At 37.5% G+C, this 11,063-nt stretch overlaps 1 protein-coding gene across 1 annotated transcript; it reads right to left on the reverse strand.

Moving 5' to 3' along the window:
* Positions 1 to 501: 501 nt before the first annotated feature.
* On the reverse strand, positions 502 to 10,379 carry LOC138049856 (protein numb homolog). The gene is made up of 6 exons (XM_068896317.1): positions 10,138 to 10,379; positions 9,926 to 10,000; positions 9,638 to 9,715; positions 4,170 to 4,310; positions 2,598 to 2,690; positions 502 to 2,285 (listed from the first exon to the last, which is right to left on the reverse strand). The coding sequence occupies exons 1-6, from the start codon at positions 10,264 to 10,266 to the stop codon at positions 1,110 to 1,112; spliced, it is 1,692 nt and encodes a 563-aa protein (XP_068752418.1). The 5' UTR covers positions 10,267 to 10,379; the 3' UTR covers positions 502 to 1,109.
* Positions 10,380 to 11,063: the final 684 nt, after the last annotated feature.

The following is an 11,063-nucleotide window of genomic DNA, read 5'->3' on the forward strand; positions in this document are numbered from 1 at the left end:
ATGACCATTTGATCAATGCTGAAATTACCTAAAATTGCATGACCTACAGCCCCTTTAAAATGTAATAACGATAATTATAATGTCCATAATGTTCGCTTAGTAAAATATATTCTATATACAAGGCTAAAAGTTAAAAAATTAAAATATTCAAACCAAACGTTTTCGGATGTTTGACATCATCAGGGTTAATGATGATGATGGCAAACAGCCGAAAACGTTTGGTTTGAATATTTTAATTTTTTAACTTTTAGCCTTGTATATAGAATATATGATAATTATAATAATTATTATTACTACAATTATCATTATGAAGATTATGATGAGGATGATGATGATGATGATGACGATAACTGATGCCAGCATGCAGGAAAAACTGGAAAGATGGAAAAATTAGAATAACTGTGATGAATGAACTTCTGCTGACAGCAACATATCCGTAATTTGCTTTTTGAGAAACATTCTTGTGGCCTTAAAGTGATGACGAGAGAACATCAAAGCTACAAAACGTTAGCTAATAATAATAATAATAATAATAATAATAATAATAATAATAATAATAATAATGCACAACCTGCATGGCTACACTAGTGTCCTTACATTATAATGAAAATTAATTCAACTTGAACATGAAAGGGGTTCCTATTAAGTTGAATTTTTCAAAGTAAAAAGCTGTGAAACATGTTAGAAAGAAATTTAGTGTTGGCTATAATCTTTATCCACAACTGTGTGACATTAAAAAGAATGTTCAGTAAAATCTTTAAAAAACGGCAACAGTTACTGTAAATCAAAGAAATTGTTAAATGCTGTCTGTCTGCATCACAATATTCATATAAATCTTGGAACACCTTCTTCAGCCTTATTTAATACTACCCTGCACAAATAATACTAATAATTCTCAAAGCTATTTACACTTGACCAGTATCCAGAACATTAATTCATTCTGGAAAAAAGTGGTTTTTGACTCACTTTTATGCCATAAAGGTGACTTAATAAACTAAAAAGTAATATTATCAACAAACTGTCTCCATCTCCAGACCAATGTAAAATGTGCCGTATTTCCAGAGAAAATAAAATCATTTGCTTATGATCACAACTCACAATCCAGCAGGTCAAACCCAAAATATTTGATCCTGGTTTTCAGGTTTAAAGGGATTGGAATCCCTCTTAGTGAGGGGTTGCCTCACTGGAGGATTCATTTGTCGCGACGCAAAGTAACTTGCAAATTCGTCATTGCCACTTTTTGAGCTTGCAGAGCTTTGAGCCCAAGGAGATGATGCCCACGAAGTATTTGCTGGCTGGGTAGACGAATTTGTCGAAATTTGCAAATCGTGCGTCCATGCATTTGAAAGGGCATCAATCTGGGAAGCAGTCTCTGCAAATGGATTTATTGTGGTGAGCAAACCTTGGTTTCTTCGTGCTGTCATCCCTCCCGAAGCTGTTGTGTCTGCTGAGGCTGTTGCAAGCCATACTTCAGCTTCAGAAAGTTTCCGTGGGCGTTGAGACTGTGATGGCAACTGTGGCTGTGGCTGACCTGTTGTATTCCACTGCACTGATCCATTAGCCAAAGACGAAGCAGGAGGAACAGCATATGGTTGTAACGGAGCTGCTTGGCTTAACTTCAATAAAGTGCTGGAAGCCGGGGCAGTTGATGAATTTGCACTCAGTCCATTGTACATGTTACCTGGTTGACTAGGAGAACTGTGCTGTACAGTAGGTTGAAGAGTTGATTTATCAGCAACAGCTGGTGTTGTGCTCTGTGGCACAAGTGCGTCGACTGCTGGAGGCAACTGAGGAACTGTTGGTTCTTCTGTCAGAGTCTCATAACCACTGGTCTCCCCACGCAAAGGCATGAATGACAGAGGATTAGACCGATACCTCAGAGACATGTGGCGGGTGAAAGGTGATGGATTGAAAGGCTGTGGCCTTGGGCGTGCCACTGTCGGTGGTGGTTTCAATAAAGGAGCAGCAGTGTTGGCTTGCTTCGGTTGGGGTTGGCCAGGTGATGGCAATGGCTGTGTTGATAACCCTACTACTGAACCATTTTTCACTTGTGATGTGCTCACACTTGATGGTCTCTCATCTGCAGCTACTGGCGCTGTACTTGATATTGGTGTGGAAGTGGTTGTACCTGTTGACAGTGAGGTAGATATGATGGTGGGCGCCTGGGCAGGGGTGGTGGTTTTTTCGAGTGAAGGTTGTTGTGGTGATGGATTTGACACACTGGTTCCATTTACTAGTGGTGTGGTAGTTGCAGCACTTGGTGTCACAGCGCCTGTAGAAGATTGCTGTTGTGAAATGATAAGACAAAATAATGTGAGTACTGTTGTAACCCTGAAAGCCTTAATTAACTAACATTTTATCATTGTATTTTAATGGTACTGGTAAGTAGAATTATTAAGAGAAAAAAAAACACTATTTGGTCCAGTTTTCCAGCACCCAATCATGTGGTTTTGGGTGTATGGGGACAAGGCCTACTTCCAATACTGAGGGTTCTCTGGTTGGCTCCATGATACAAGCATTTGACTAAATAATTTACTTGAACGTTCTTACCATCAGGCCAACAAAAATTAATAATTTAAACCGAACAAAATTCCCACCTCTTTGTGTTGCTGTTGCAGGGCCTGAGCTTTCTGTTTCCTCTGAAGACAAGCAGTAAATGCACAACCAACTGCATGACTTAGGCGTTCACCCTGGGAAGGCAAACAAAACCCTTAACTGACAAGGCACTTCTCACTGTTTCAGACAAATTAATACACTTTACGTTCTCCCATCGTACTTTTACCCTTATACATCAAGGACACCCCTTTTGAGCCCATGAGCAATGGTTTTTATGTCAAATGTTTCAAATTGAAATGGAGGTAAGGTATGTCAGGATAGGATATTGAAAAGCACATACAGCTGTCAGAACAAAGAGCATCAGAAACACAGCTTAATTAATAGGTACATGTACAGTACATGTACAAATGAGCTGTGTCAACATTTTGTTTCTAGTTGCTGGTTGTAGCACAATGTTCCAGTCTAAAATTGGCCTACATTGAAAGCTTTGCAAAAAACAAAAATCAACTTGTAAATTATCCCTTTGCAAGTCAAGCTCGGTTATGTGCCAAAAGCCCTTCAAACCGACTGTCCTATTAATGTGAGATTTACTGTTACCTTCACATATTAACAATCATAATGAGTAAACATGAAACAAGGCAACATTTTGTAACATCTGCACAAAATATAATAGACTCTTGAAGACTTAAGGCCAGTTATTAAAGACAGGTCTACCTTGAACACAGTTTACAAAGATCACTTTAACCTCCAGAACCCATACTTTCACTATGTACATATGTACTTAATTGACCGCTTTTTAGGACCAAGAAAACAAAATCAAACAATAGAACAGAACAGAACAATGACAACTCTTAAGAATCCTAACAGGCCGGAGGCAAACAAGTTGCCTATTTAAAAGTGCAGTCCACAAGTTGAACCCAGGATTTTATTTCAACGAGTGGTACATGATTGTATCTCCAGATCTTAAGGCAAGCACCCTTAACCACTGGGCGATACTGGCTCCATGCAGACAACGGATGCTTCAAGTATAAACATGTAAATACTTTTCTCATCTGCTGTTCCATTCTCAACACTTTTTTCCGACAGCGAACAACCAATGTGTTATTATTATTCCACTATTATGCCATTTCACGGTCATACACTGTAGTGTCCCAGTTTGACCGATTTAGAACAGAGCAAATACGGACAGAACGGGAGTTTTTCAATGAAAGAAATTGTTTTCAACACGATACAAAGCCTGAGAATTTAGCTTGTCATCGCTTGTCACTTGTCACTTCGTTTATACGAAGCGCCCTGAAGGACAGATGATACATTTTTTTTAGAAACACTCTTACCAAATAAAATTGAAGGAAAATAACACCTTTTTGCGGTGGAATAATAAATCTCTTATTCTATGGTTTAATATATAATACTCGCGGACATTTTGCTCATTGCTCATATTTTTCCTCACCGCTGCGGGGCTCAGGAAAATACTACGCAACTCACAAAATATCTGCGCGTATTATATGTTAAACCATCGAATAAGATATATCTATTTTGCACACAGTTTTTTTCGAGCACCAGCTAGTGTCCCTTTAAACAGCTAAACATGAGAGGTTACTGTAATGACTCACAGTGTCTCGCATGGCAATAAAGGAGTGACACATCCATCGCCTTGTGGTTCCTTCTCGACAAATATAGGAAAACACTCTGTCGTTGCTTGGATCAGGAGTACAGAATGAAACTTTTTCAATGGTCTGATCAATAACCAGTGACTAAAACAAAGCAAATACAAGGTTTAGTACTTAAAATGAAGCGTTTTCAAAAGGAATAAGTCTATCAAAGAAAATAATAGGGACCTTTAAATCGGAGGATGAGGACGACTTCAAGTAGGAGTTTTCTGTTCTAACCACATGCACTTCAAAAACATGTTGGCCTCCACACCTTATGTGCACGTTCAGTACAGAAAACTTGTCCTCGTAGTTGCCTCGTCAGCCAATCCAGAGATCCCTATTATCAACAAGCAAATTCTTTTCATGTGAACATTGTCTATGATTACCCTGACTGGATTCTTTACAACTCCTTTAACTTTTTGAACAACTAATTCACTAAACCAAAGGAAAAACAAAACAATGGAAATTTTATGGATCAAAGTGCCACTGTCGTTACTCATGGATGTGAAAGTTACCACGATTGTTTAAAATTGGCAGGCTGAAGTTTCCTTTATGCACTAGTCAGTGTGATATAACAGCTGGATACTTGTGTAACAGCATGGGGGAAAATTAATGACACTCACATCATTTTTGGCCATGGTTAATTAATCGATTGTAACACTCTGAATAATTGTTGACATTGGTAACACTGCTGATTTCATAACCTGAAATACTGTCATTATAATAATCTAACTGAACTGCTGAAACAGTACATGTAGTTCCCTGTTGTCCACTTACAGGACTGATAACAGTTACTGGTGCCCACCCCTCAATGGATTCATTTATATGTATTGTAACATTAAATATTTTAATGTATCTGAAACTGCTTGCGCAATAAGTGCATCACATCATGTATGTTGCTGTGACAACACACCCAAAATTGCTCGGTAATGGGTCCAATAAAATTTAATCTTTGCTGGTTGTTTCATGTGTATTCAACTCCAGCAGAATGCATGTTCATGTGATAGGAAGGATTATTATATAGCTGGTGGGCAACAGAAGAAAAGAAGCATGAACCATCTGAGGTACATTCTAGTGCCTTCAATCCTTGCTGAGCTAATCAAGTCTGCAACAGTGCCATAGAAGGATTTCTCAGTACTGTATGTGTACTTGTTCCATGAGCAACAGGGCCTGGGTTTGATTCAATGTCTCTTGATATCAATAGCTTTTCTCTTGATGACAATAGGTGCGGTTACACACACTGTGGTAAATACCATTTTCCATGGTAAATTATCCCACGGTGCCTCACACTTGGGTTGTAGTATACCGTGTTAACCAGCGGCCACATGTTATGAAGATTACCAAGGTACAAAGAAATCTCCTGCAATTCATTGGCGGGAAATTCAATCACAACATCGTCAGCATCGTGATTGACTCTTGCATCAAAATACCATTCCAACTTACTACCGGTCACCTAATTACTATGTCTTTACGAAACAAGCCCAACCTTTTCTTGTAAGGAAGTCTGGAGGGTGCTCTGTCCCGGGGAGCATGTTTACATTTGCAAACGGACTCAGCCCTTGCTCTATCACAGGAGATTGGTACGGATTACTACTATACACCGCCACACAAATACTAGTGTCTGGAAGCATGGGTTGCTTGGTTGCCTCACTGTTGTCACGTCACTGATGTTGCAAGTTGGATTCATATGGCTTTGATGACTCATAGCTTGCAAAACTTCGTGATAGCTTTGATAAACATTGGTATACTTTGATAGCTTCTATGTCACCCTCCAAATGGAAGTCACCTTCCAAATTGAATTTGCTAATCCCCTGTGAGCTTAGTGGATCGACAGAGACTGTCTTCTCACAATGTGTTTGTCAATTCCATTTCGACACGTATTAAAGTCTTCGTGTTGGTGAGTAAAAGGTGGTGCACAATTAATTGGACTAATGTGTACTTGTTCAGAATCTTTTGCTTCACCTTTCGAAGAATGCCATTTCTCTAATTCTTCCGTCTCTTGCTTCTAAATGCAGCGGAAGGTGCTCAAAGACTTACCGTAAGTATAAAAGACACAAACAGCAATGGCGGCGCACATGTCAACCTAGCGAACAGGAAGTCACAGCTTTCTAAGCTGTGCTGCGAGTATCCATCCTGATTGGCTAATTAGATCAAAGATCCGGTTACAAGTGAGTGAGAATTGGCATACAGATTCTCACCAAAACTCGTGGATATACAGTACATGTACTGTATCCAGGAGTAAAAACGAAAAATATGTAAATGGCATGTTTCCTTTAAACACAACACATTAAAATTATTTTTGTTCATTTTTTTTTTTACCCTTTAAGGCCAATATCAAAATACACTTCTATGGTGATCATTACCCACTCATGTGACTTGTACTTTTGGTCAAGTGAAGAAATTTTACAATAATCACAAGAGGAACCTAATCTTTAAGTTACCCTTAAGTACAGCACCTGAACCACAGTTTCCACATGAAAATACTATCAATTAGAATAAAACTGTATGAAGCCATGTATTTTTCAACAATTATGACTCATGGGTGCCAGACTCTTGTTACAAGTATTCTGATGTACTATACTGTTTAATATCCTGGGTTATGACCAGCACAGTACTAGTCAATCTGGAATATCAAAGGCTCCATAAAAAAATGAATTATTGATCATTCCTCACTTTATTCGCTAGCACCCTCAAAATAAGTTGGTCTTTAACCCTTGGACACCCAAACCAGCCTGAACTGGCCAGATTTTACTTGTCAATGGAGAACCCCTGGGATTCAATGGGTTAACCCACCTAACCAAGTAAAACAACAGCTTGGTTTTACAGTAAGTTATTTTTCTTATTCATCAAATAATCATTCAGAAAGATATTCCTCAAATTTTTATCTTATACATTGTACATGTAGATTGCATCTTACAACTTCCTTTGTGTTCAACTCCCTTTCACAAGCTATGCCTTTACATGTGTTAAATCAGTATCTCAGCTGTAGAATGATCATTCTAGAATCTAATTATTATATAAAGAATACTAATGATATTAGATACAAAATGCTAGGGCCACATTCGAACTTATTACATTTTAGAGGGCATACACAAAGAACCTCCCCCCCCCCTCTCAAAAAAAAAAAAAGGATTTCTATTAACCATCATCACAAATTATCATTTTACAACGGAACTTGAAGTGTCCCCTCAGGCATAATAAATCCTTAGCTTCCTTAAGATTGATTTTTCTTTCAGTTTTTAAACAAACAAACCCCAAGTTGCAAGAAAAAATGACAGACTTTCCTGCCCAAGTACTTCTTTTGCAATACTTCATACTATTACTGCAACAGGGGTTTCATTAGAAGCCGGTCACCAGTGGCATACCGCCATCTGGTTGTCAGAAATTGCCTCACACTGCAGCATACTCTGCCTTGATTTTCACTCAAACCCTTGTAAAAGACAAGAGTAACTGCCACTTGCATTGATTAGACCAGGCATTTACTTCAGAAGTTATTGAAACCCTGTGAATACATGTAACCTTTTCAATTTAGATCAATGAGCACCAATAACATCTCCAACAGTGAGAAGCAGAATTCATTTTCCTCTAGAATAGACCAGAATCCATTTTCACAAAACTTGAAGAAAGCACCGAGGCATAAAGAATTTGAAATTCCATTTAATATTTTCTTCTGATAGTAATACTTATTACAAATTGAGTTAGTTTCATGAAAAAGGAGTTTCAAACCACGAATGAACTTTTAGATGGTAGTGGGACCTCAGGTTAATCAAATATCCACACTGTCCTATGTATCTTGAAAACATGTCAACAGACCACCTTTTCAGATTGGATTATGGATTGAGTTATGTACAAAAAATAATAGCCTTTAGGATCACAATGAGAAACAAGAATCAGAGGTTGTATAATCATTAACGCAAATGAGAAATGGCAAAAGCAAACTATTCAGCAGGAAGTATTAAAATTCTTTGAGATATAATCAAAGAAAAAACTTCTGCTTATTCCTTTCCCACATTATTTATGATAACTGCATCCTTCATACATGGAAGATAATCAATTCTCTCACAAGGTGTTTAATATTTAATAGCAAACACACAAAGAACTACAGAAAGTGATGTGCTTGGATGGGTCCCACTATCTATTTATTCGATCACTGACATAATGATGCATAAAATAGCACATGGACAGTTTAAAATCAGCTCATGTGCATTTTTCCTGCATTCTATGCCAAGAAAATTCGAAAAACTCTCACCACTATACATACGGTAAAATAAGAGTGCTTAATAACAAACATAACACTGTGGTTGTACAAATCTTTCCTCGTTGTTAATGACCCTTCAACTGTCGACAAAGTTTTCACATGGGAAAATGCCTTAAGCCAGTATTTAGGACGAAGGCCTCCGTCGGGGAGATACCTTTCTTATTTTGTCACATAAACAACATAGTATACAAAAAACCCATTATTAAGCGACGTGAATCGGTTATACAACAAATTTCCAACACCATTTTACTGTACTGATAGAAAAAGAAAAAAAAGAAATCACTTAAATGTCAGTTACCACGTTATGGTAGCACTGATGTCTTCGTTTTAAAGAAATCACTTAAGATCAATGGATAGAGAACCGTATGTAAGGCAATAAAAATAATTCACATCGACAGATCTAATCGATTCCTCGTTGAAAGGATTACAAACCAGCTAATTGTGCTAAACTTCGTCGTACAATTCATATGCAAGTTATTCATTTGTAAACATTTCGTATATGATATTTATATATTCAGCTGTTCGGTATTATTAAGCCTCAACATTTCGCGAAAATGTTTTGATCTAGAAAAGATGACCAATGTATAAATGCTTATTTTTAGATTTCTGATTTTTCTTTTCTCAAGCCAACTCAGCGCACGAAAGTTTACAAAAAACAAATTAATCAAGACATGTGAAATCTACATTGGGTTTTGTCTATACGAGTACCTTCGGGTTTTCAATAAGATTTCATTTAAAATAAAGTGAGAAAAAAATCAAAAACATCTATTCGGCGCCTTTAAATATTTTACCTCCCAAAGGACATGATAATTTCAGATAATAATCCAATATCATATTAAAATGTGTAAAACTGAGTTTCAAAACGATTAACTATGTAGACAAATAGTTTCTCCGTACTGAGGCAGGTTGTAAGTTTGGGTCCGGTTTGTTATTTAATCATTCCACGTTTTATCACCCATTGCTGGAACACACCACAGAATTGATTTCAAAAGGAAAAAGAGTTGAAATTAAGTTAATATAAAGTCTGAAAGCCGGCAAGGGTGGACAGCCAATATTATAATCAACATTTTCGCGATTGCAAGCTGGGTATGTATACACAACCCGAAATACTCTTGAATATATCAGCTTATTATAAGCTTACATATCTGTTGAAAAAATAAACGTGTTCTACCTTGGTTTGTTCATCCACTACTCGCACACAATCTGCCGTTACAAGAAGCTGCATTCGTTTCTTCTTCGCCACACCAGCCTAAGATAAATAAAATAAGTGTGAGCGAGTGAGACATGCACATCGAAGAAACGTAACGAATACAATGGCTTACTCATCTCCCCTGCAGCAATGATCGGCGAATTGGCGCTGAAGGGAAACGGTTATTTCACCAAGGGCTTCAGCAGTGTAAGATCTCGTTTTAGCTTTCAAACTTTGCGCTCGAAATTTAAAAAACGCAGGTGATCTTACCTCTTTCATCTTACGAAATGCCTCGGCACAGACTTGGGTTCCTCTTGATTCAGTCACTTCTGTCGATCCTACATACTAAATCAACAAATACTTTCTAATTAATAAGACTTTCACTGAACTAGTGAAGGCTTTTGGTCATAAAACCTCCAACAATGTGGGTTATACAAGCTTTAAAAGTATAGGAATCTCATATATTTTAAAAAAATTCATACCTTTACTGGGAAACTTACACCCCCATTGCGCACTTTATAGCTGTCGTTTTCCCAGATTTGAGGCCTTACACTTTCTGGAATGTGACGTTTTGAACTTCTTAAACTAAGGCTTCTCTTTAACTTATTCATTTTAAAGAAACTCGAATTAAACACAAATAAAAAACCGATTTACAACAAGATATCAGAGCGACAGTTTCAGAAAATCATGTGTCTGGTGTGAAACTCGCTCCCAAACCGGTTGATCTGCGCACGCTCCAACGTTGATTGCGTAATTTGAATTATTACGTTGCCGCAGAAATAGAGGCGAACCAAGAAAGCCAACTCAAGTGGATTAATTTTACTCCAGAAAACGATTCGCTCTCAATCCTTTTGAACGTAACTTGGTGTTTGATTACGTCAATGCGTAGAATACTCTACTAAAATTTCATATCGTGTGTTTTGGCCGTATTTGTTGCACTCAATACACCAAAAGGCTTTTAGTTTCTAAAAATAAGATCGTTCCTTTCCGTTAAAGTGCAAACAATTCTGGGAAAAGAGAAAAAAGAAGGGACTATTATTCAACGAGAGGGCACAGAATACAAAGTAAAATGAGCTTTATCATTATGTTTGTAACCGCTGTTTCCATGTTTCATGTTTAAGAATGGCCAAAGAGCAAGAATATTTATGACCGAGACTTCAATTTTCCTAAACTCGTTTTCACGAGTCATCCTAACGTCTTAAATCCCCTACCCTGGGGCCCCATACTTGGGTTAGAGTTAATTATAGTTCTTTTGAAGAGGGTTCAAGCTTTGAATTTGAAATGAGTCAGCGTTTCTGAGAAGACAGCCAGCTCACAGCGTTTTTCACATTAACTGTTATTTTTTTGATACCTTGACTGTCTTCATGGCCCGTTCTTTCACATTTTTGCTTGAATTTTAAGGAACTGA

This window comes from Montipora capricornis, chromosome 5, assembly GCF_036669925.1.
Source record: "Montipora capricornis isolate CH-2021 chromosome 5, ASM3666992v2, whole genome shotgun sequence".
Classification (NCBI taxonomy): domain Eukaryota; kingdom Metazoa; phylum Cnidaria; class Anthozoa; order Scleractinia; family Acroporidae; genus Montipora; species Montipora capricornis.